This window comes from Drosophila montana, unplaced genomic scaffold, assembly GCF_035044405.1.
Source record: "Drosophila montana isolate Dmon_TW-CO22-7 unplaced genomic scaffold, ASM3504440v1 contig_3734_1, whole genome shotgun sequence".
NCBI lineage: Eukaryota > Metazoa > Arthropoda > Insecta > Diptera > Drosophilidae > Drosophila > Drosophila montana.
Genome location: NW_026998621.1, coordinates 343,971 through 369,815, shown reverse-complemented (window position 1 = coordinate 369,815; position 25,845 = coordinate 343,971). Strand labels below are relative to the sequence as shown.

Genomic DNA, 25,845 nt, shown 5'->3' with positions numbered 1-25,845 from the left:
TCCGCCATCTTCGCCAAAAGCCACCGTTTCGTCCAGTATTGAAAACATCCTCCATAATTAAATCCGCCTCCTCAAATATTAAAGCCGTTGCCTCCTCCTTTGCTCAAGCTGCAGCCTTAGGCGGAGGCTTAACTAAGGAAGTTGAGGCCGCCGTCTCCTCCATTGTTCAAGCTGCCGTCACCTCCCTAGTTGAAGCCTTTGAGACTTGCTTGAATTTATGAGAATGGAATTAGTTAAGAATACGTTTTTTTTTTAAATTTATGTATACATGCATACATACATACATATATGCATACAGCTTTAAATATTTTTCCATTTAAATAGGGACAAACTAGACGAGATTTTCTTTTAGGGATTTGCAGTAAATTCGCTTTATTAATGCGATCAAAATTAGATATATAATTTAAAATTTGTATTCAATTTTAACTATAAATCAAAATAAAACATTCTTTTCCCTTTAAATTTAAATTTAAATTTTATATTATTTTTATATAAAAAAATAATATAAAAAAACTCTATGCCTTTATGGCGTAGATACCAGCCCTGGTAGCTCGTTAGATACCAGGGATAATGCAAAATTTCGCGCTTAAAATGCATTTCTGGCGGCTTGGTGATGCGGCCGCCCAGCTTCTAGCAGAATATTTACACAAGTAATATATTTTTATTAAGAAACCCTTTTACACGCACAGCTAGTCATAAATATAATACTAACTGCGACAGTTTTCATTCAATAACATTAAAAAACATATTTACACAATATTTAAGAAAAGAAGAAAATATTGTATACCCTGATTTTAATTTTAGTCCGTTTTTGAGAACTATAGGCTATATATATTAGTTCTAATTCATTAATATTATAGTTATAATTTCGCTAAATCATTTATAAACTGGCAATGTTTTTTAGCAAAAGCAGCCAATATTATTTTAATTTTTTTGATTAATTTTTTATTTCGATTTTCTTTCTCAAGGCTGTGCCAAGTTTTAATTGATCATTTGCTCGTTCTCATAATAACGCATGCTCTCAAGCATGCGATCGTAGAGCAGCTCCCGTGCATCAATGCCCCACATGAAATCCAGATGATTGAACTTTGGATAGTCCACCAGATATTTAAATACCACATTGGGCAATTGAAAGTAAAGCGTGGTCACGTCTGCGGGCTGAGCCAGCCAATCGTTTTGGCCATAATATAAGCCCACCTTGGCACTCACATTTTCCAGCTTATATTTGGGTGGAAGCAAGCTTTTGTATCGCAATTGATTCTCCAATGGGCCATAGTCGTATTTGCGAAAGTCGTTCAGTGATCTCATCTGGCCGAAGTGCAGTATTTGCTTGGTGGAGGCTCCAGCGGGAGCATGTCCTAGGATCGTCGGCAACATGGTCTCATTCAGCTGCTCCTGGTCGAAGCCCGTGAACAGGAAGAGAGTATTCGAGCAGAGCTGAGCGCCAAATTCCGTCCCATCGCAAACCGCTGCACTGATCGTTTCTATAAATTCGTTCTTCGGTAGGAATTCATTTGGGCCAAGCATCTGCAGTAAAAGCTGGAAGACGAATCATTGATCTAAACTTTAGACAAAACCAAAAATGGTAAGCACAGAAGAGAACTTACTGTTGAGGATAATTTAGTTGCACCCAAGAAATTCAATGGAGGACTCTTGCTATCCTTAAAAAAGGCAACCGGAGCCAGGGCCTGCATGAACTTGATCTTTTCCATATACTCGGGACGCTCACTACCCATTATCCAGAAGGATGTGGTGCCCTGTGAGTGTCCAATGTAGTGAAGATCCGTATTGTCCGTTTGTTCAAGTACATAATCAATGATTTTTGGTAAATCAAAGATGCCTATTTCGTGAAACGAGAAATCCCAAAACTCGCTCTCATCGGGCGTGTAACTGGCGTGTTTCCTACTATACACATTGCCACGCACATTGCCCATCCACACATCGTAGCCCTGGTCGTAGAGCCAGTAACCTTGAATGGAGAAAATAGGTGATTATAGTTAAAAATACCAGTCTTAAAGGTTAATTTTACCCACCTAGTCCCTTTTCGGGTCCCATCATCACCCACGTGGCAGAGCTATCCAATAGACCATGCATCAGCAAAACAGGCTTTGCGTTGGGTCTTGGGATTCGATGCATGGTCAAAAAATAACCATCTTCAGTCTCCACCGTATGACTTTCGCCTGGATACCCGTACTTTTCAATTAGCTCCACCTGCAATAGTTAGGAAAATAGGATTAAGTACGAAGGCAAACACAAATATTTAGAAATATTTTTAAGGAATATTACATTTTGATTAATAGTTTTGTTTATGGATAAATTTTTCTAATTATGTCTTTGTTTTTCTCGTATAAATATATATGTAAGTCGACTTTAAGTTTATCTAAAAAATCTTACTCTTCAACAAAAATAAATTATAAATAACTTTGTTTAGATTCTTGATTCTATTTCTTCATAATACTTTTAGATATGAACAGTCGAATTTGCCGCACAAGCCCAATATAAACTCGTGTAATATGTGAACCGAGTATAATAATTAAATTCGTTTCTGGAATTAAATTTAACTTACCGTACTAAGGTCAGCATCTTCTTTAATGGGATCATCTTGTGCGAGCGTTGCATGCAAAAATATCCATATAAGTAAGGCAACTCGTCGAGACATCTTATTATTCCAATGATATCTAAAATATATAGCTACGTCTATATTTCATGGAGCACCGTTTTTTTTTTAAGCATACAATTATAATTTATATATTAATGTGGTTCTTTAAACTGTTTTTTTCTTACTTCAGATATAGATTCTTTACCTTTTCGTTAACAATTGGGTTACCTCTTGAAAAATCAGATGACAATAAGAAATATATATTTTACCTGTTATGAAACAATTGTCATTAGTTAATATTTATATTCGTAAAATATATTTATATATTATATATATATTTAAAAATAAAAATTCTTTAAATTGAGTCGTTGTTACCGAAATTCACCTCCAGTTAAATAGTAATCCAGCCAACTTCAAAAACTTTACCTAACTGAACCACATTTTTACTACATCGTCTATTTTATAGCAAATATTATCGCCGATTCGATCCATCTAAAATAAGTATTTATCGCTTTAACTTTATAGACAGATATTTTGCTTATCTTAATTTAGCTTTTGTACGCTGAACCCATTGAAAATGGTTCAAAAGGGTATATTGATTTCGTGCAACTGTATGTAAGACAGGCGTGAGGTGCATATATTCTTGATCAGGATTGCATCGATCTGCCTAACTTCAAAAGCTAGAGAAAGTTTTTAATTTAAAATATTTAGTCCTCTATATCCTACGCAGAACGAGCTTAACATTTTTACACAAAACAGGTAATTTTTCAAAATCTCCTTTTCGTAGTTTCGATTAATATTGATTTTGAGACATAGATTTATATGCATAACTCGAGAATTATAGTAGCTAGATACACCATATTTTAGTTCTCGATATTCAGGGTATCTCGTAGTCGTATCACCAACAGCTCGAGCCCTCTTACTTTATATCGTTAATTTTCTGGTCATAAAACCATTTTCATACCCTTGCCAAATGTTCAAAACATTAACCATAGAAAAGGGTATTCAGCTATCAGGTGGAAAATAACAAGTTAGAAATATATCAATGTAAACTGCAACAGTTACGTGATCAGTTGGGGTAGATCTGTAAACTAACCTGTGACAAATCGGTTGCAAATATTAAACAAATATAACCCTTATCATAAGCCCAAAACGTAAACTGGTTGCGAATTAATATAAAATTAACTATTTTTAATAGTTGTGAAGAATTGACTGTTGACTATAAGATATGTATATTAAATAAATATCCGCGATAAGTTGCTTAGAACGACAAAACATAATCGGGACGTTGGGATTTCGGCTGATTTCATGCATTTTACAGTGTACGATTTGTCTTTTAATAATTTTTAAAATGCCCTAGCTTATGCTATATTTACAGATGGCATACCTTTAAAATATGAACCATGTGGCAACACTCGCGCTCTTCAATTGTAAACAAACATGCACAAGCCATAAAGAGAAATTATATATAAAAATAATTAAAAAAATTTTTTAAGATAGACAAAAACATTTTTTTTTCTATTGCATCTGCAAAAGATTTTATGCTGGAACTAATATACTTAACAGTATATTTTTAAAGAAGAGCATTCAAGCCTTTGCGATATTTAAGTTCAAGAAAATTCCCGAGGTATGCCTACAAATTAGGGAATTGAAGTAATAAGCCCCAAGTAACTTGATCTGCTTATAATATACCAGCGGGTATAACCCGGCCTTGCCCGATCGGACGGTAGGCCGATTTACCACTGTTACGGGCGAAATTTCCCAAATAGCTGTATTCATTTGGAGCTTATATAGAGCTTTGAATATGAGTTTGAAGCAAATCGAAAAAACCTAAAAACAAGAATAATGCTGCCAGATTTATATGCAAAATTGTTCAACCATGAACAAAGTGCCAAACCTCGTGAAAATCTGATGAGATTTGACCGAGTTAAGTGGGTGGGAAATTTTGACCTATGTCTATATAGGATATTTACCATTTTAACATGAATTTTGACCAATTATAATGTTGCAAGACTTAGATGCCAAATTGAGCTTCAGCTCAAAACTTGTTCAAACCCTATTAAAGATGATGAAATTTGACTGAGTTATCGAAGTCGGAAATTTCAACCTTTGGCTATATAGGATATTTGAGGGTACCATATTGGAATTGTGTGGAATATTTGATCGAGAAATGCAGATAGATAGACGAAATATATATTATATATGCTATATATGTATATAAAGGCTTTGTGTTTATTTAATTCTGTAAATCCATAGGGGGTATAAAAAATAGTGATAGAAACAATATGGATCAATATAATTTTTTTTGATCGTGAATATATCCTTTTAAGCAATTTATAAAACTTAAAATAAATTCAAAAGATAATAAAAATCCCTTTCAATGATATATGAAATATCACATGCAACTGTTTTTATTACTCTAACCTTAGTTAATAAATATTTAATATATATATATACATAAATGGCCAATAGTGTGCATTGAGCTCATACTGTAAGTATAACAGCTAGACTAAACAGTTATTTTAAACCCTATATTAGTTAGAAGTATCTATGTTATTGTCGGTGTCATAAGAACGCATACTCTGCAGCATGCGATCCCAGAGCAGTTCACGTGCATCGACGCCCCAAATGAAATCCAGATGATTGAACTCCGGATAGTCGACCAAAGAATGGGATACCACATTGGGCAGCCTTCGGTGCAGTGCCTCGACATCTGTCGGCTGCGCTAGCCAATCGTTTTGGCTATAATATAAGGCGACCTTGGCCTTGACATTCTCCAGCTTATATGCAGGCGGGGTAATGCTATTGTAACGCCAGTGATTTCTCAGCCAGCCATAGTCGAACTGCCGAAAGTCGCCCGACCTACGCACTTGGCCAAAGTGTTGCATTTGCTTGGTAGAGGCGCCAGCTGGTGCATGCCCCACCACAACGGGCAGCATGGTCTCGTTTAGCTGCGACTTATCAAAGCCCGTGGTTAGAAAGATCACGTTGGAGCATATTTCTTTGGTGATTGTGGTCTCATCGCATATCAACTGGTTAAACATCACAATAAACTCGTTTTTGGGCAAAAACTCATGTACACCAATCAGCTTGAGCACAATCTGTAATAGAATGGGAAAACAGCTGTATAAGTAAGCGCCATGAGAATCGCATAGAAGGACTTACGCTCACCGACGCATGAAATTCGGCTAGGAAATTCACGACAGGACTCTTGCAGTGCTTTAAATAGGCAACTGGCGCTAGAGCCTGCATGCATATGATTTTATCCATATACTCGGGTCGCTCACTGCCCATAATCCAGAAGACAACGGTCCCCTGGGAGTGTCCAATGTAATGTAGTTGGGGAAAACCCGTCTTATTGAGTACATAATCAATTGTTTTTGGTATATCGTACACGCCCATTTCATGAAATGTGAAATCCCAGTACTTGGCATGCAGATGCGTGTACTTTATATGTTTTCTAGAATACGTGTTGCCCCGCACATTAGCCATCCACACATCGTAGCCCTGCTCATAAAGCAAGTAGCCTGCAAAATGCACAAGTTTATTGCTGGGTTTTTATATAGAATTGCATTTGACATACCTAGACCCTTGTTTGGACCCATCATCACCCATGTGGCAGAGCTATCCAATAGACCATGCACCAGAAGGACAGGCGTTGCTCCAGGCCTTGCAATGCGGTGCAGGGTTAATACATAACCGTCGTCAGTTGTTACAGTATGGTTCTCGGCCGGATAGCCATATTTTTTGATTAGACTATACTGTAGGCGGAAAAATAATAATAATAATAAGCATGATATTTTATATACTGTACTTATAAATACGATATTACAGCCCTTTTCCGGCTTTGAACATGGTTTTTTTGAGAAGAAAATAAAATTATTATATCATTCTAAAACAAGATTAAAGATAATTGTTTCAAAAATCGAATGCGCAATATACTGTCAAAAATTAGGCGTTATTATAACCGGTTATTACGGATAATTAATGACAATTGAATGATATGTTAATTATCATCTGTCATCAATCATCATTTGGCTTAAACAATTCTACAAATAAATGAACTAAACGATTTTGGGTAAAATTGCAATTAATGCTTCTTATTTTGGTAACAATATTATATATTAATTAAAATATGAAAATTATTATATATTAATTAAAATATATATTATATTTAATTTAAAATCCAAAAATACAAATATAAATAATAATTTATATAATAAATATTTGAATATTTGGAGATAATTTTTGGAAAAAACTAGCTGAACATATTTCAAGCATTTGTACTTACCGTATTCAAATGTGAATCCTCCTGTATATTGGGATCCACACTGTTATCAATATGCACATTGCTCTTCACCGTTAGGGAGCGGCCCAGCAAAGTTGGGGTCTTAAAGTTCACATTGAAGAGCGTAATATTTCCGAAGAGAAATGATAAATCCGCATTGATCGCCAGTGGAACCAGACAAAGGCACAGTGCAAAAAGCTGCAGCTGCTTCGGACCCAACGCTAATGACATTTTTCCTATATGTATACAAATATATATTTATATATATATAGTCTATATAATATGCACTGTATGATTTCTATTGTTGTGATCGCTGTGAGGCACAAATGCTGACTGCCGATGCGTTGATTGGGCTGCGCGAATGAAACTTTGTCGTGTTATATGAAACTGTAAAACATATGCGCTTATGCTGATTACGGCATGTTATTTTCAACGTATTTGTATTTGTGTATCTGTGTGTAATACTTTCAATTGAATCACCGAAACGCACAAAAACAAAAGCAAACAAAATATTGGTCAAGTGCGATGATAACCCCCGGCAGCGCCTTCGTCACCAACTGATAACCAATGAGTCCGGCTTCAGATAATGTGTTCTTGATGTTCTTGAGCTCCTTGTGGAACTGCTGTATGTTATATACTCTTGACTTTGACTTGGTTTACGCACGCGACTTCTCAGAGACAGTTTATCTGCAAACGGAACTCCGGGTTGTGAACTCCCGAGCTCTTCGGTCAACGAAACGTAAATGGCAACTGCGTCAACCGTGTGGATCGGGGGCTCAAATACCCAGACAACTTGTCAACTATGTCGGGTTGCCAGGCCAATTGTCTAGCGACTAACATAAATAAATAAAAATATTTATGTCTAGCTACCTCTTTGTGAAACTCACTAAATAATTTGCTGCACTTCCAATTGTTAGTGCGATTCGTTCCGTCGTCAATTTCTCACTGAATCGTGTTTGGTAGCTTTTTTTTGCCTTGACTTGAACTTTGTCCATGCACCATTATATTAATTACTACTCTTCGACCCACACACTTTGTATATGCCCAACCAGTCCCAAAAAAAAAAAAAACCTCATCTCTGAACTTCAAAGCAAACTCGTATATCTCGTAGCCTCTCTCTCTTAATGATTGTCGTGTTTAGCTACTTTTTTTTCGTATACCTATTGCATATCTAGTTATCATATTGAGCTCTACGTCATGGCTATGACGTCTCCCGTGCTCATCTCAAGACTGGTTTTCAAACCTGACCCAATAATCGAATTATGCATTTTTGAATATTTATTTGTGGGCTTGTTTGCTCGCAGATAAGACACTATTTGATATTCATTTCTATTTAAGTCTGGCATGAAGACAAAGTCCAAATTAATAATAATAAATTATACGCTCGAATAATTAGCAAAAAAAACAAAAGACATTTCAATTATTAAAGGTTGGTTTTGTTGACGTTTGAATGCGCTACTTACAAAGAGCTAAAATTTATCAAATTTAAATTTGATATTGTTGAGAGAGTCGCGAAAATGTAAATCAATATTTAATCTAACAAAATATTCATTTAAAACATAATATTTATATATATACATACATCTCTATATATAAAACTGTTTGTCCTGACTGACTGACTGACTGACTGACTGACTGACTGACTGACTGACTGATTGGTGATCAACGCACAGCCCAAACCGTAAGAGCTAGGAAGCTGAAATTTTCACTGTAGCTACCTTATGTGATGTAGGTGCACGTTAAGACGGGGTTTCGGGAAATTCCACCCGCAAGTGTGGCAAAATCGCGAAAAACGTTTGTATGTAACTTTTTTGTTTACCATCGGATCGGCCCCAAACTTATTTTCAAAGATCCTTGTTCAAATTCATTTGAGGGGTGTTTCACAGTTTTCGAAAAATACGTTCCTCCTTGGTGGAAATGGAGGTCAAAGATTTGGTGGGTGACGTTTCGCGCTCAAATTCATTTCTAGAGATCTATAAGAAAAATCATTTGATACGTGTTTCACAATTTTCGCAGAATTCAAACTTCTTCGGGGGGAATGCGATTTAAAGATTTTTTGGGCGAAGTTTTAAGTTGTGTCCGATTTGCTTCAAACTTATTTTTTAAGCTCTACATAAGAACTTAATAAATACGTATTTCAGCGATTTGGGAAATTCCACCCGCAACAGTGGTAAATTGGCGAAAAACGGTTGTATGAAAGTTTTTTGTTTACCATCCGATCGGCCCCAAACTTATTTTCAAGGATCTTTGTTCAAATTCATTTAAGGGGTGTTTCACACTTTTCGAAAAATACGTTCCTCCTTGGTGGAAATGGAGGTCAAAGATTTGGTGGGTGACGTTTCGCGCTCAATTTCATTTCCAGAGATCTATAAGAAAAATCATTTGATACGTGTTTCACACTTTTCGCAGAATTCAAACTTTTTCGGGTGGAATGCGACTCAAAGATTTGTTGTGCGAAGTTTTAAATTGTGTCCGATTTGCTTCAAACCTATTTTCAAAGCTCTACATAAGAATGTAATGAATACGTGTTTCAGCGATTTGGGAAATTCCACTCGCAACAGTGGTAAATTGGCGGAAAACGTTTGTATGAAAGTTATTTGTTTACCGTCCGATCAGTTTCAAAATCATTTCAAATTTGTTTGAGAACATTGATTTTATAACATACGTACCACGGGCAAGGCCGGGTTATACCCGCTAGTATATTATATATTAATAATATAAATAATATTATTTTTTTAAATAAGTAATTGTGCTTTCTTCGTTATGAAAAATAAAAAACTAATTAACCAAATAAACAATAGTTGGCGTAGTTGAACCGGCGACCTCTCGCTTGTTGGTCCGATGCTCGTACACCTAGACGTCACGTTTGCAAAGCAAAATTATGGGCTTGCGTGGTTTTTATGTTTTCATACGATCTTTGACCGAAAAATAAGCTGCAGTAAAAATTAAAGCTTCGTAGCTTTTACGGTCTAGGCAGTACGGTTAGTCGCCATAGGTCAGTCAGTCACTCAGTCAGTCAGCCAGTAGGTCAGTCAGTCAATCATTTAGCCAGTCGGTTAGTCAGTCAGTCAGTCTTTCACTCAATCAGTCAGTCAGTCAGTCAGTCCGTCAGTCAGTCAATCTTTTACTCAGTCAGTCAATCAGTTTAAACTCTTTCGTATATACAGATGTATGTATTTGCTAATTCTTAGATTAAAAACAATTAAACTGAAAACAAAGAAATTGTGATTAAATATGAATCATTTTAACAAACATTCAATTTGTTAATGCTTGATATCACACGATTCTACAACTCACAAAAACAAAAACGCAACTCATTCAATATGAGTTACGCACGAGTGTGAAAAAAGCGCTTAACTTTTATTATCGGGCCGGTCAAAGTGCCAATTATATATGACCACAATGTTTATGTGATTATTGTTTTTCAATTGGTCACAATTTGCTGATAAGTTTGTATAAAATTATCAGATGACCCGCTTTGAGGGCTATTCATAAGCCACACTGTATTAAAATTAGAAATTGTCTGTTTACAGCACTCAACACACACACACACGCACACACACACAGCATGACAACAACCAACACAAATAAACAAAATGAAATAATATACGGTCCAAATATTTGACGAGTTCAAATTTGTGCATGGGAAGCGAGTGCACTATACGAACTCCAAAAACATTGCTGAATGCGTGCTTATCAGAGTGTGCACACACACCCACACACACCCACACACACCCACACACACACACACGCACAAGCAGTTGAATGTTATTCAATTATGAAATGTAGCTTATTTTGCATTTATGCAGCACACAGATACTTAGCGTACATCACATACACACAACTGCATAATGCAAATACACACACATACTTACATATTTATATATGTATATAGACTTGACAATGTGCAGTTCATTAATTCCAGCACATTTATGAATGTTGTTTGTGTTATTGTTGTGATTATCGCTGGCTAAGCTCGGCTTCTGATATCAGTCCTCCATACATATATTTGCTATACCTTATAAAAGCTGTCCACATATGTTGCTAATTATGCGTGTTGCTAAGCTCAAATGTTTCTAAGTCATGTTGCGAATCATTTCAAATCGCAACATTCGATGTTGACCAAACTCGGATTTTCAAATTAATTTATACTTCTGCTCTATTTGAAATTCTGCAAGCTTCAGTTTTATTAAGTTTTGACTAAAATTAAATTCAATGGAAAGAAAAGTATCTGTATAGTTTATTACTACACAGAGAGAAAAGTGGGGAAGAAGTTTCAAACCTCATTCGTTTTAATAGAGATTCTTAAGGTTTTTGGGCGCGATTCTAGCAAAAAGTTTCTGAATTAGGTCTAATTTGTCTAATCTTTTTTTAGTAAATGCAGCTCATATAAATATTCAATATTTTCAATTGAGGTTATTTTTTGCTTAGTTCAAGGAGTAGTTTAGAAGGTGCTTAATATTCAGAGAAAGGCTTAACCTAACATTTTAAACATGAGACTAAGCAAACTATTGCATGGCCACATCTCTTTAAATTAAGAAGGCACTTTAATAGCTAGCTTAGTATGTGCATGCTAAATAAATGTAGGGAGATAGGCGCATGTCTTGTTTGGCAACATGTTGCTAAGCCAAATGTTGCCGCATCTCTTTAAATTTAAAAGGCAATTCAATAGTTAGATTTCTTCTATTTTACACTACTGCACATGCTGCGCTTTTCATGTTATTTACAATGTGGTTGGGCATTTGAAATTTCAAATATTCAAATCAAAGCGCAGCAAAAGCCACTTGATGTCATGACATTTTGCATTTTGAATTCGACTCATGGGATTGACAGCAGAAGCCACCGCAAGCCACAAACAATTGTTGGCAAATAGAGCCCATGCCAGTGGCTAAATCGGTCGACCCAACAAACAAATGGGAACTTAAAATGCTTACGAGAAATTGACTTAGTTACAAAGTTTTTGTTTTTGTTGACACACTGCAAAGAGTTGATCCACCGGCAGAGAGAGAGAGAGAGAGAGAGAGAGAGCAGAGCGAGAGAGAGAGTTGATGAAATGCACAGATATAGTCTTATATAGAGTCTCTTTGCCAATTTATTTGTCAATGAAAGTTTCAGAAGTGGACTTAAATTTGTGCATTTTATCAACAAGCAAAAAAAAACAGATTGACCTACATGAACTTAACTCTAACAAACAAAGTTTAAGTTGCCAAACTTTTGTTTCCTGACAGCAGGGCATTCCTCAGAAACTAAGCTTTTTTTAAAGATGCAAACAACTTAAAAATTTATCAAAAGACTTTCCAACAATTATTTTTTTAAGATCTCAAAGGAAAAGGAAGCTGTCGTTTTGCAAGGCCTTGTCTTTAGTCCGAAACTACAACAACTTGAGAATTATAAGCAATAGTTTTTTTGTATACAGCTTATTCATTTGCTTAGTAAAAGTTTTTATCGGCTTAACATATTCTCGTTGCCAGGCATCTTCTAAGGAGAATAAGGAGGAATAAGAAAAAAATCATGTTACTCATGAGACTAAAAGGGGCAGAAAACGTTGATTCCAACATTTGATTCTTAATTAACTCATTTTCAAATATGTATGTAAAATATTACTTTCGACGTGGAGATTTGAAGATTTGAAGCCGCTAAATACCCGCCAGTAACCGACATTTTAAAAACAAGTCATTAATTGTGTGAATAAATGCGCAAAGATATACGAAAAAAAATATATTCATTTTGACAGTTCTTAACAATACACAAAATAAAAAAAAAAACAAATAGATAAAAAGTCGGCGTTGTCGGAGCAAAAAGAAACTGATGATCTAATGGAACTGCGCGATGGAAAACAACAATAATAATTATGTCCTCATCACAGAACAATTAGTCACGAAAAGTATATACTTAAAATTTGTGCTCAAGTTCTGCAGGCTGAAACAAAGTTTTTCAAAGATGAAAGCCGGCAATAGCAAAAATTCCTTGTTGTTAATATTAAAATACTTTTTGGAGGAACTGCTTCGAGATGATCACGTGGCAAACTGTTTGTTCTGCGAATTGATGCCTCTGATATGTTGGAAGCCCCTGAGAACACGGAAGTTGCTATGTTTGACGAAAGCTTCCTTACAAATTACAGCTTATTAAAATTCTTCAACAACCGCAGTATATTTTCAAGACAATGCAATATTCATATTAAATATATTTTTAAAAAATGCCTCTTACGTTGTGTTCCGTAACCAGTTCGAAATAGAGGAAATTTCTAGACAATAGTCGTAAAACAACTAGAAAAACTCCTGGCGATAAGCTTTTTGGACAACAGTTGGTGGTACATCCGAAAAATAAAAAGCCATCTCTCTAGACCTACTCTTTAGACCACCCGGCCGAAAACCAAGTCAAATTAAGTTTCTTTTCTTACTGTCATTTTCCATGTCAATTGTAGTCCTCAAAAATTTATTTATTATTGTTCCAAACACAGTTTCCAAATAAAATAATGATTACAGGAAAATAGAGGCATGGATGATCCGCAAATTATGAGGTGAAAATTGAGTAGAGTACTGAGAGGGAATGAGAAGAAGAACACTCTACCTTGTCACTATCTGGTTACCTGCTTACCAAAATTTTGTCTATGACTTCTCGGCATACTATTAAAATATGGATTTACATTAAAACTCAACAAAACCTGACATGCTGACATGCCGCAAATGTCAGATAATCGATTGAACCCTTCAATACTGGCAACATCTGCACCTATTAATACAAATAATTAACTGTCAACTGCAGAAGCCGAAAAAAAAAAATAATATGGAATTTGCCTACCTACCATGCGACGCACCTTGAGTCCACAAAACGATCACAACAACAACAACAACAAGAACTACACACAATCCCTACACAAACACACAGGCACACCCCAATTATAGGCAATTTTTGCAGGCGCTGCGAGAAATGTGAAAAATGAGAAATGAAAAATATAAATAAAATGTTGCTGAAGAGGGCTGTGTGAAAAATGTGCGAGAAAAATGATTTTTGCACGCCTCGGCGACGTCAACGTTGACAGGGTGCCAGAGGGCGACGGAGTGACGACTCCAGCTGCCAGTGTCATTAACTCGACAAACCGCTCGACGGCATCGCAATGCGAGTTATGCGTATAAGTGGAGCGGAAGTGCACGCGCAGTGGGGTCTCAGGAGCAACAAATCAAAAAAACACAAGTACTTTTGTTGTGCAGTTCCGACTAGAAGATGCTCTGTACCCAGATTTCGTGACAAACATATAAGGTTTTCTTGTGCGATGCCTTAAAACAAAATAACCCTGCGCTTAAAATATGTGGACCTACGCTTTAAATATACATTCTCTTGCTTTTATAGTCTCGGACGGTCAGACAAGCGGCCAGATATACGGGCATAAGTTGCTGAAGCCTTGTCCTGCCTGTTTCACACGTTTGGTACAGGGTATTAAAAGTGATGTTAAGGCATTCGTTATGTCAACAAGCAACAATGAGAAAAGAGAGAAAGAGAGAGGACGTGCAGTAGAGCAGGCAGCAAGGAATCCCGTTATGCGCATTACATCACTCATTTTGAGTTCTTATTTTTTTTGCTTGCGCGTTTGCATTTGTAATTGCTAGAGTCATAAGTCGCCTAACGACAAAGTTACCGCTATGCTCACCGCCAGACGCTTATTGCTCTCTCCCTGCATCCCCCGCCCGCCCCTTTTTAATGAAGTGCAGCTCCACAAAGCTCTCTTCGGGCTCAAGCTGCAGTCAAACGACAAATGTTTCGTTTTCTTGTGGGCAAAGTCCCGGAGTGTTTTGAGTTCTGTGCTGCGCAGCTGTGGACAAGGGAGGGGAAGTCTGCTCTGTAACCTTTTGTGCTTTGTGGCACGTTCTGCCTTTGGCGTTCGCCCCACCATCTCGCTCTCGCTTTCTTTACAGCATACAAATTTTGTGCTTGGCTGAACTTTAAGTGGCAAATGCGTTAATTGGGCATTAAATGTAACAACGGAATTTTTTTATTTAGTATATCAAGCACCAAGCATCTTCGTTCCGCGTTAAGTGTTTTTTTATTTTGCGAATTTTAGGTAAAATGTTATTTGAATGCGTAAAATAATCAATTTTAAAGTCGAAGGCAGTCGAAACCAAGTGTGCAATTAATTGATATCAACTGTGGTTTTTTTGAAAGACTTAAGACTAAAAAATACCGAATTTCCCTAATAACAACGGGCTCTTTTAAGTACTTTTTGACATACACATTTGACAACACTGGCTTTATAACTAGATGCCCATCGTCAAGTGATTTAACATTTTATTTATATATATGTATATTTTGACCATTATAAATAATTAGAATACGTTGATTGCCTATCTACGGTCGCACCCCTTTCTTTTGGTAATTAGTAAACTGAAGTAATATCCTGGTATTTTCCGGGTTAGGCAACTCATTAGCAGGCCATGGACCAATTACTCCATTTTTAAAATTGCCCATTTAAATTTCCCCCGTAGTAGGCCCTGCATAGGGAATATGAACTTACTTTTTAGCTTAACCAATTCTTATTATTCACTTGCTTCACCGCTCTCGGCGGAAGCAGGTCTCCTTTTTTTTTGAGTGCTTCAATTATTTTTGTTGTGTGCTTGAATGCATTTTCTTTTTTTTTTGTTCTGTGTGCTTAGTTTTTCGTTTGTGTGTGTGTGTGAATAATTTTTCGTTTTTTGTGTGCCTAAATATATTTTGTATTTTTTGTATAACAAGAACCTTTGACAAGATGGTTTATTTTTTTCTAGCTTTTTTGTATTACTGTTTTGTTTCTTGATGAGCAACTTATCGAGCAGCAAAAGCCAAGAACGCCTTGCTTATATTTGTTATGTATGTATATTCATATTTGTTTTAATTTCTTTTTAATAGTTATAACTCTCTGTGGCTTGATCCTCACAAGTTAGCTGGAGCGCATGATAGAGATTTAACTACTATAAATTGTAAATCTCTTTGTACAGACCTCAAGTCTTTGGGTATCATGGTTAACGAACCGTTGCGTATTTACTTGACACGTGAATTCTTTTAAATTCCGTGACATCCGTCCTGGGAGACTTAAAGGCATCCTTACAAACAAATCTACCCATTAGTTATTCTCCGAAGTGCCGTGAATCCGCAGCCTTCTAAACGCGCGCTCCGTTCGCAAATTCTGGAGGGGGTAAAATCAGGCTGAAAGGTAAATGCGTGAATTCCCACGAGCCGGGCAAGCAAAAAAAAAAAAACATTTCTGGCAAATATTTATATGCGAGCTGCTCCACGCAGTGTGTCAATGTGGCAATGTGCTGCTCGATTCCTGCTGCCTTGAAGCCCGAGCCCAAGGACCCCCTGTGCACACGTATGTGTATCAATTTCAAGAGATTTATGCGCTTGGCAAAAAGGCCATAAAATATTTATTGTTTTATGTTGCATGTTGCCAATGATAAGCAGCAGATAAGGCTAAGGGGCAACAATCGGGAGCAACAGCTGAGTATTGACGTGCGCAGGATGTGCGCGCACAGCCGCTTCCATGTAATGCGATACGAGGGCGGAAAGGATAACACAGCGGTACACGGGCATATAAATGTACCATGAAATATTACCTTTAAATGCGAATTTATTTCCATGGCACTTTCGAAATTTAAATTCGAGCCAAGAATGCAGCAGTTTCTCATCTATTTGTTTTTCTTATCATTTTCTTTTCTCGTGCAATTTTATCTTCTTATTGCAAATGAAATAATAAATCGTTTCCTCTGCAGTTAGTAATTGTTGCTTAAGCAATTTTTTTCTTGGGCTTGGATTTGGGTTTGGTCGATGGTTTATTCTCTTTCTCGATCAATTGATTGCCTAGTATCGCTTTTAGCAACATGATTGTCTATTTTGGTAACTATAATACTTCTCGCATTGAATTTGAATGTTTCATTGGGAATTTATATATATTTCTTTGTAACATTATTATTTTTATTGAAAATCTGCCCGCTTTTTGGGCAATATTTAAATTTTTGCTGTAAATGGCAGTTAAGTATTGCGTGTATTTTTGTGTCTGTTTAGTGTGAAGGGATCTGTGTAAAGTGCGGAGTTAGACATATTTATTTTTGTTTTTATTTTCATTTTTCCTCTACTGTAAAGTTTGTTCTTATTTCGCTTCATTTTTTTTATAACAACCTCATGTATTATTATAAATATTTGCAATTTTGCGACTTAAATTTATTTTTCTTTTCTTATTATATATCTCCGATGTTTGCAGGCGTTTATATCGCGTTTATATTGATCTCGTATATATGTGTCAATTAGGACGCTGTGAATCTGCGAATGGACATATTCTTCATGGCCATCTGAAAGCCATTAAAGCAACGCGCCTTTGTAATCCAAATATCTGGGCAAGAGTTCGCCTCCTTTGTCTCCTGATGGGACGGGCATCTTGAAGGATGCTGACGAGCCTACTGGCGTGTGTGGCTAGCCGGTTGTTATATAGAGCGCAGTGGGTACTAATTTGCTCTTCGACCCAGGGGGTATCTAACAAAACACGGCGATGCTCAAGGTACTTCGTAGTTGACGCACACTTCAACGGGTTTTGTCTCTATGTAACAGTTCGGCTGAAGAGATCGTGGGCTAACATAGAAAAATCTTTTTTTCGATACTATTTTTATAGTACGATTTGTCTTTGGCCTCAAAATAGGCTTCAGTTTCCCAGCAGATATTTCGTTACTTCCCTTATTTACTTCATTATTTATAAGTAGCTTTTCTATAGACCCCTTTCCACGACGATTCTTTGGTTTGGTCGAAGCGGATGCTTCTTCGGCTCCTTTGAGTCTACGGGTCCACTATTCTTCATTGGCAGCTTGGTTTTGTAACTATTTCAAAGAAATAGACGGCGGGCTTGTTATACATAATACGTATTTAAAACTGCGTTTGAGTATAAGATATCCTGAATAGAACTTTTCCGATTTTTGTTTGGTATATAAAACATGCCGAGGTTATGGTTCGAGCCGTTGTTCGTGCTGAGTGTGCCGACGCTTTATCCACTTGTAAGACTTAATCCATCAAAAAACTTTTGGGCTGTGCGTTGATTATCTGTCAGTAAGTCGAAGAAAATTCTTGAACATATGTAGACAGATATCGAAACGTATGTGTACAACATTTCAATTTAACTCCTTTAAGTTGTACTCTCTGTGAAGTTCCTAACAAGCAGTCTCAAGTTCAAAAAGACATGCCAATAGCCAATTCATGTCTGCTGTTTTATGTCAATAATTCCGTTGACATTCAGGTCGACATACATATTGCAGACCTAACCCCATCCCAGCCGAATTTTTGGCCATTATTTGGGCATTGTCTCAGCTGGCAGCTGGCGTCACCTGTGGATGCTGCCGTATTCAATCAGCAAATAAACCTGGATGCAGACGCTCGAAAGTGATTATTGATTTAATTACACATCAAAGTGATGCCAAACGAAAACAAAGACAAAGATGATGTTGCAGGGGCCCAGAAGGTGGAGCGAGAAGGAGTCTCCGCCCTTGGCTGCTGCGTCAAAGCAATAAAATGCTAATGAATTAATTTTCGCAAGAACTTTGCAATGAAGTGAATATTTCAGCTCTACATTAACAAAAACCCAGCCCCCAACAAGCCCCCAAGCGAAAGGCTTCCGTTATTAGACTGCCATGGCCCGAGGTATTCGAGTAAGTAGGCTGCTGTAAATTAAATGAAGTATTATTAAATTTAAGCCTGCAAATGAAGTCATAATATTATTAAACTTGCCTGTCGTTGCATCAAAGTGAGCTTCGAATATCGAATATTCCCTAAAATTGGTCAAAGGCCAAACTATTTTTTTAAATATAGCTCGGTTCTTTGGTTTGTGGCTCGGTTTAGGGTAGATCAAATAAGTGCTCTAGGTTTGAGTCTGGCTCGCGAATTAAACCTAGAATTATTTAAGATTTATGTTAATTTTTTTTTTTAATATAATATCAAATGAGTACAGGTCTTCTACCCTTTCCACACAGGGCATAGAAATGCTTTACTGTTCAATCAGTTTGTTTCGCTGAAATTGAAACATTTTCCAGCATTAGATATTCGTGCACAAAGCAAATACAAAACAGGCGAATGAGTGTGAGACAAGGGGGAGAAGCTGCGGCAAAGCAATTTCCTGGGCAGTTTTTGATTTGTTTGCGCAAGCACAAGGCATAAAACCAAACGAATTGGGAGTTTGGCTGGCTGGCGTGTATCTCAAAGATACATCGAATTTGGCTAATGCTAATGAAACGCACGCACCCACTCGAGGGCTGGCCAAATAGCCAGAGCAGGCAGGGCAACAATGGCACGGAGCTCGTAAAAAACTCGATGATAAAAATCAAAGAGCTCGGAGGGAAATAAAAAGAGCCAACAATTCAATACGCATCGCAGTCTACACAAAATTCGCATTTGCGGTCAGTGGCCGCAAAGCAAACTTTTTCCCGCCAGATTTATGCGGCAATATTTGGCTTTGAAATTTTCCCCGCTGGCCGCAGCCCACCCCCGCCCACTAGGATGGGTGCGAGTACAACCTGTGGCATTTGGGGTAAACTTTCGCTTCTATTTACATTTTATCGCTTGAACGCACTTTTTATGTTTGGCTTGACTGGGCATGCAGGGTTGCGGGGGCGTGGCATCTAAATTTTAAATTGAAAATTGATTTTTGCCAATATATATCCGCCTTTGCTTTCTCTTTTTTATTTCTGAGTGATTTGCCGTAGCTTTGCTTTTGGTCAAATATTTTGCGATTGAGTTCACTTTTGCTCGCAGGTCAGATTGAAGAACCATTTCGCAAAGTGCTGGGGGGCGGAGACTGTGTGCATGGGACAGGGGACAGGGGGCAGGGGGCAGTGAGGGGCAGGGAGGGGTGCACCAGAATTGGCATTTGGACAGCGTAAGTGCGCCTCACTGAATTTCCATTTTGCTGTTTAAACGAGCAATACAAGCAAAGCAGCGCTCCGTTGAACATTTTTGTGGCATACTTTTGGGCGCTCGGAAGTGACGCAATCGAAAATGTTAAATTTTATATCACGAGGGGGAATGAATATAGAAATAATATTTGTCTAAAATGGGGTTTGAATAAATTAATCAAATATTACGCAGTATATTCTTGCGGAGATGTATCCTTTCTCTCTGGCTCTCGTTTTGAGTGTTCGCCTCGTCTGTAGTTCAGCTGGCCACAAATGAACTCGTAGGTTTTCATACTAAGTCCTAAGTTTCCAGGTTGTAGGATCTCAGGATTCAGCCCGTTGATCTGTCCAACCAGGCATTTTGCTAGATATAGTCCAAGAATGGACTTTAAAAACAACCTGTACGTTTTAATCATCAATGTTAAGTATCTTAAGCCTCTCACCAAATAAAATCCCTTCTTTTTTTTGCGGTCTTCCACCTTTCATTTCCCTTTGCTGAATGGTTTTTTTCTAATTGCAGTGATAATACGTGTTATCATGTACATAGGTCAATCTCCGCCTTCGCCATTGTTGGCAGACCATAACGACGGAGCTCAGATCAATACTACTCTCTCTGGTGTCGCAGGTGCGCTTAGACTTTTGGCTAACTGAATGGCTGGTGGTCGCTCAGGTCCCACTCTTCCACACTCCAGTCATACGCGGCCAAGTGGACGCTGCTTCATTGACAATTGTTACGTCGATATCACTCTGTCCTCTTCGATTATGGAACGTGTGCACCTCGCTCGACGTTGGCATTGCTTCCGAGTGTTCGCCTCGTCTGTAGTTCAGCTGGTAGTCTGTAGTTCAAACTCGTGCCGTTTGCTGAACCACATGGGAGACACAGTGTTTGCGTCCAGGCTAAGAATCACCGGGGTACTGCTCGCCAGTAGCAGTATGGCATCCATATAGCTAAGTATCCTCATCAACTCAGCATGAGCATGGCGGTATATGGAGGCTAGGCAAACTGTGCCATGTTTACCCGTGACCCTCACACATACTCCAGCCTCGGTGGTCAGCATCTGAATCGACGATGACAACACTCCTCCGGTTTTCCAACAGGGTCAACTATGAATCCAATAGATGAATATTCAATTGAAGAGATTGCTGAGCTTGCTACAAGAGGGCAGCTACGGTGGACTAACAATCGCCCCGCCTGGCAGGCTTGGCACCACAACCTGGAGGCATCAGGGGATCATTGTCGCAATCAGGTGAGAGCACCCCAAAACTCCATCAAAACTCATCACAGGCCAGTTTTTGCCCATTTTTTAGGGGCAAGGATTCGGAAGCCACACTGTAGAGGACCGGAAAAGAAGCGCCATCATCGACGGCCCAGATGCCATCTGACTACCAGTGGAGTCGCTGACCACCGAGGCTGGAGTATGTCCAAAAACTTGGAATTGTAAGACTCATTTTCCTCAAGTGTGTTCTTCCGTCTGATCATGATGATCTTCAAGGTTGAAAAAACATATCTGGCGACTCGTCTCTGATGGAAGGCATTGCCTGTTCATGGCTGTCGCGTGGATGTCCAGAGAGGCACAGGTTAGTAATAAGTATTTTCTCTTAAGGCCGAAAAGAAATGCAATGCCTCACATTTAATTCCCTTATGTTTTTCTTCAGCTTCTTGGATGAAATTTGCTTTGAATTATGCGGACAAACAAACTCTACTTATAATAAGAAAAAAAACTGACAGGGAAACAATCGAATAAAAACATATGTCACCATAGAAAAACCAATATTGGGACATCACCTAACCGAAGCCAAATTTATATTTTAATAATTTATATATCGAGTTGGTGGCTCGGCCTTAATTCTGAATCTTAAGCCGAAGCTAATATTTTAAAAATTAATTTAGATAATTTCCAAAAGATTTTGAGTCGACACAAATGTCTTGTTAACTATTTATTAAAATAGAAACGAAACGACTAGGAATTATTTTTCAACTATTTATTTAAATATAGTCTTTGGTATTAACTGGCTTTGCCTGGGCTACGTTTTTTAGACGTCACATTTTCACACATTTTGACAATTGGGATAAAGAGAAATACAACTTTTAAATAAGTATGAAACGAATTGGAACTTTTACCCATAGAGCATTAGTTCCCTATATCCTCAAGTGAATTTTCATGAAAATAAGTCGTTCGGTTCCAAAAGGCTTGCATATATAAATATAGGTTACATTTTCTTTAAGCTCTGAAACGCCTTAAAGCCAAATATATCTGAAGTCTCTTAACGTCTATTGTTTTTCTGGTGCGTGTAAGGCGGGAATCCTTATCACAATTTGCTGTAACAGTTAGCAAGTAAATTTGAAATAATATCAGGACAGTCTCTTGGCGATTGTAACTGGTGTGGCAACATGAAAAAACCCGGTCATAAGCCTATCAAAACGTTTTTATTGGATTCGTGCACGCGGCAAGCCAAGCCAAGCCAAGCCCTCGCACATGGGGCTGGAGCCCTTCCACCAATAGACCCGAAAGCTCCGAAGGCAAAGTCGACGACAGTTTCGCGTGTGTTTGCACTTTTCCGGTCGTTTTTCTAGCTTTTCTAGCCGGCGTTTTGGGCCAGGCTAGACAAAAAAAAAGAGGGTTGGTTTTTCGGCTCAAATGTTTAGAAATTGATAGCGACGACAAATCATACGCGTACCTAGGCTGAGCTGCGAAGTCAACTGCATTTTTTGGGGGTGGCTCATAACTTGGTGGCAACAGGCCCCGCACCACCGAAACCGAAGCTATTTGTCGTCTTGCAACAATTTGCTGGCCTGCTAATAAAATTTGATAAGCCAAAGTGGAGCGCCAGACGCCAACCAGCCAGCCAGTCAGCCAGACAGCCAGACATAAAATGTTGCCCCACTGCACGCAAATTGGGGATAAATTTAATGCGACTGCGGCGGGGCGTGTAATGTGCGGGGAGTGACAATGCCAGCAGACCACCAAAAGCACCCCCAATCAATTGGAAAGTTAATTTGTGCCCGGGGCATGCATAAAAATGTGGCCAAATGCTGCCAGGACACGAGGGATACACCGACCGTGTCTTCGTCCTCGTCCAGGCGGCTGCTGCGTTCATTAGCCATAAAAATGTGCTCGCCTCGTCAGAGTTTGCACTTTCTCCCCCTCTCTCTCTCTCTCTCTCTCTCTCTCTCTCTCTCGTGGTGCTCTTTGATTTATTCGATGTGTTTTGATTTGCGCCATTTCATTCTATTCTATTTGATGGTCACCCCCGCGTTTCTCTTCTGGCCATTTGCTGCATGCGAAATGCATTTTTGATGACAGTTAATGGAGTTTTTACTGCCTTTGAAGCGCGCTTTATGGGAGACACAACAAAACAGAATACCCCCGGCTCCAAATGGGACCCATTCCCCTGACTAAGCTGACTTGGCATCTTTTTGTTTTACGTTTTTGGGGGCTTCGAAGTTGGTTGCGCTGGGCAAATGATTGAGGGTTGGCTTATTTTATTAAGGGCCAGCCAGACACAGAGTTTTATAAAAACTTTTTCAATTTTTTTTTTGTTTTTGAAAAAATCCACAGTCTATAAAACGATTTTTGATGCTGCTTTGTTCATTTTGGTTTTTATAGCTATTAATAAATAAAATTTGTATACTTTTCGCAAATTTATAATGTTCATAACAAAGACTATTACCCAACTTTGTTTAAATATAAAAAAAGCAAGAAATTTGAATTATATTTATGGCAAGCTTTTTTACTGTTTATGATTATGTTATTTTCTTAATATAGTCAAATTTTATGGAGACGCCTGGGAATGCACTATTAATTCCTATGCTCCTCCAGACGTAGTTAGTATTCTTGCCCTTCAAGAAACTATAAAAATATCAAGATTCGAAATCGTTTTATCTCACAAAGGATATTTTTTTGTATTGTGCTAAGAAAATGTATAAATTATTGGCATATTATATTAACAAAAAATTAAAATAATTTAATGCTTATTTATTTATTGAATTTTGGTCTTTGAAAATGTAGTTAAAGCAACTATAACTATCAAAAGTATATAAACAATTTAATTTTACTAAATAAAATAAGTATTTCAAATCAAAACTCAAAAAAATGTATATATACATATTTAATTTATGCTCAATCTTTTCAGGGAATACAGCGAAAAAACAAACTCAAGATTTAATTATTTTTTTGTTCACAAAACATAATTTGTGCTATATGCATACCAAATTTGTAAACATATGTTAATTTAAATCTTTTATGTAAATAAACTTTTAGGCAATGTTCCCTTGAAATATTCTATTCAACATTTTAGTTGCAGCATTTTAGGCGCACATTGAAAAAATGAGCTGTAAAGCGAATGTAAAATCAAATCAAATATTTGTGGAGCACACACACACACCCACCCACACACACATGCACAGAAATGACAATGTCACGGCCAGGAAAAGGCTTTGACAAACACACTCCAGTCAACACACATTTACACATACATACGCACACACATATGTAAGTATGTGTGTATCTGCATAGCAAACAAAAACGGAAAACAAACTTTTTCTTTTCGGCTGGGTTAAGGCTGTGTTGCCCAGGAAGTGGCACAGACGCAGCCAGGACACTTAAATGCTGCTCAAAATTGGATTTGTGCTGCTTAGGCGGCTGCCCCAACCAACTACCACCCCTCCCTCCACCATTGTCCCTTCGCTCACATGCCGATAAAGATTTTTATAGTTAGGCCTGCTGCCAGTTTGCCACAAGTCATGGCTCATCCTCAGCCTTTCTTTTTTCCTATTTCTTCGCGTTGCTCCGACTCTTTTCTATTCCCCAGCTGCACATTAAGTTTTTTCGCCAAGCGTGTGTGTGTGTGTGGGTTGTAAGAAAGGGCGGGAGCGGGGGGCAGGCTGCAGACTGTCCCTGTGTTTATGCTTATTTAAAAAAGTGGCAACGCTTCAGAGTTTTGATTTGATAAAGCTGAATGGAAAATGCCAAGAAAATGATAGCAGCAAGCAAGTGTGTGTGTGAGTGTGATATGGTAGGTGTGTGTGTATGTGTGTTTGTGTATTTGGCTGTGTTTAGGTGCCAGTTTAAGTCTGATAAAAAGTCATGCTCATGCCAGCATTTATGCAAGTCACATACGCACGAAGCTTTTAATAATAAAAACAACGAGCGCCTGTTATATGAAAACAACGTAAGCGATGCGCCAGGGGACGTGGGTGGGAGGGTGTCCGTGGCCGGGGCAGGGCTTTTGGCAGGGGCTGTGCGTGTAAATGTCTTTATGCGTCCGTGAGCAGCAGTGAAAGTGAAGGCCGACTGAGAGTCCTTTACGCAGCGCTTGCATTGCATTGCCACAAAATGTGCCACACACGACTTGATTACACTTTACCCAAAAGTTTCTCTTATCAACAAAAACCAAAATCATCATCAACATGAGAGACTGGCTATATTCGGCACGCCGAAAATTATATACTCTTGTAGAAATATGGCTTAAGGTTTTCTACAGCTGCGCGAAGAATTGTGAAGTTCGTAATTGCTGAGTTCGATTTAGATATCTTGGAAAACTGAATTTTTTGCCATAAGGAAATGCATTTTTCGTCCGATTCTTCCATTTAAACTTAATTTCCGACCGATCGTTCCTATGGCATTGAAACTGATCAAGAATATCTACATGGAGATGTCTTCTAAGCGATACACAATTCATGACATATTTAACGTGCCCTCCTAAAAGGGTATGCAAAAGCCTAACTTATACAAAATGAAAAGTAATCATTACATGCATACATTAAGGTAGTGATTATTAACAAAAAAAGAAAAATAAATAAAATAAAAAAGCTCCCTCAACTTCAACAAGATAAAGCACTTAGCTGGTACAAATACATCTGCGGTATTTAATAGATTTTAAATACAATACTTAATGTTATTATTACGACCTGTCCATGTTTAAACTGCACAAAAATGTTATAAAAAGAGGTCTAAATAAATGGAACATTCAGAAGCAGATAATAATATATATGAATATTCCTGATACGTATATACATATGTATATAGTCAAGTCTTGAAATCCATGTCCATCTGTCT

The 25,845-nt window shown here is 37.8% G+C and overlaps 2 protein-coding genes across 5 annotated transcripts; both read right to left on the bottom strand.

Moving 5' to 3' along the window:
* Positions 1-779: 779 nt before the first annotated feature.
* LOC135437411 (lipase 3-like) lies at positions 780-3,002 on the bottom strand. 3 transcript variants are annotated; one of them, XM_064695335.1, is made up of 5 exons: positions 2,985-3,002; positions 2,567-2,678; positions 2,034-2,211; positions 1,608-1,969; positions 780-1,539 (listed from the first exon to the last, which is right to left on the bottom strand). In XM_064695335.1, exons 2-5 carry the CDS (start codon positions 2,657-2,659, stop codon positions 982-984), a joined length of 1,191 nt encoding a protein of 396 aa, XP_064551405.1. In that variant the 5' UTR covers positions 2,660-2,678; positions 2,985-3,002; the 3' UTR covers positions 780-981. The 3 variants fall into 3 exon arrangements, with proteins under 3 accessions (XP_064551405.1, XP_064551407.1, XP_064551404.1); XM_064695337.1 differs by having other exon boundaries at positions 2,975-2,991; XM_064695334.1 differs by lacking the exon at positions 2,985-3,002 and adding an exon at positions 2,805-2,832.
* A 1,968-nt stretch (positions 3,003-4,970) lies between these two features.
* On the bottom strand, positions 4,971-7,229 carry Lip4 (Lipase 4). Of its 2 annotated transcripts, none has more exons than XM_064695331.1 (4): positions 6,891-7,229; positions 6,183-6,360; positions 5,771-6,126; positions 4,971-5,700 (listed from the first exon to the last, which is right to left on the bottom strand). In XM_064695331.1, exons 1-4 carry the CDS (start codon positions 7,116-7,118, stop codon positions 5,134-5,136), a joined length of 1,329 nt encoding a protein of 442 aa, XP_064551401.1. In that variant the 5' UTR covers positions 7,119-7,229; the 3' UTR covers positions 4,971-5,133. The 2 variants fall into 2 exon arrangements, with proteins under 2 accessions (XP_064551401.1, XP_064551400.1); XM_064695330.1 differs by having other exon boundaries at positions 5,765-6,126; positions 6,891-7,224.
* Positions 7,230-25,845: the final 18,616 nt, after the last annotated feature.

What these genes read in the sequence shown, in the direction of transcription:
- LOC135437411 (XM_064695335.1), bottom strand. Translation starts at nt 2,659, where the DNA reads ATGTCTCGACGAGTTGCCTTACTTATATGGATATTTTTGCATGCAACG. An exon ending in AAGATGCTGACCTTAGTACG is followed by an intron (nt 2,212 to 2,566) that starts GTAAGTTAAATT and finishes TAACTATTGCAG; the next exon opens with GTGGAGCTAATTGAAAAGTA. An exon ending in GGGACCCGAAAAGGGACTAG is followed by an intron (nt 1,970 to 2,033) that starts GTGGGTAAAATT and finishes TCTCCATTCAAG; the next exon opens with GTTACTGGCTCTACGACCAG.
- Lip4 (XM_064695330.1), bottom strand. Translation starts at nt 7,118, where the DNA reads ATGTCATTAGCGTTGGGTCCGAAGCAGCTGCAGCTTTTTGCACTGTGC. An exon ending in AGGATTCACATTTGAATACG is followed by an intron (nt 6,361 to 6,890) that starts GTAAGTACAAAT and finishes TTCCGCCTACAG; the next exon opens with TATAGTCTAATCAAAAAATA. An exon ending in AATTTCATGCGTCGGTGAGC is followed by an intron (nt 5,701 to 5,764) that starts GTAAGTCCTTCT and finishes ATTCTATTACAG; the next exon opens with ATTGTGCTCAAGCTGATTGG.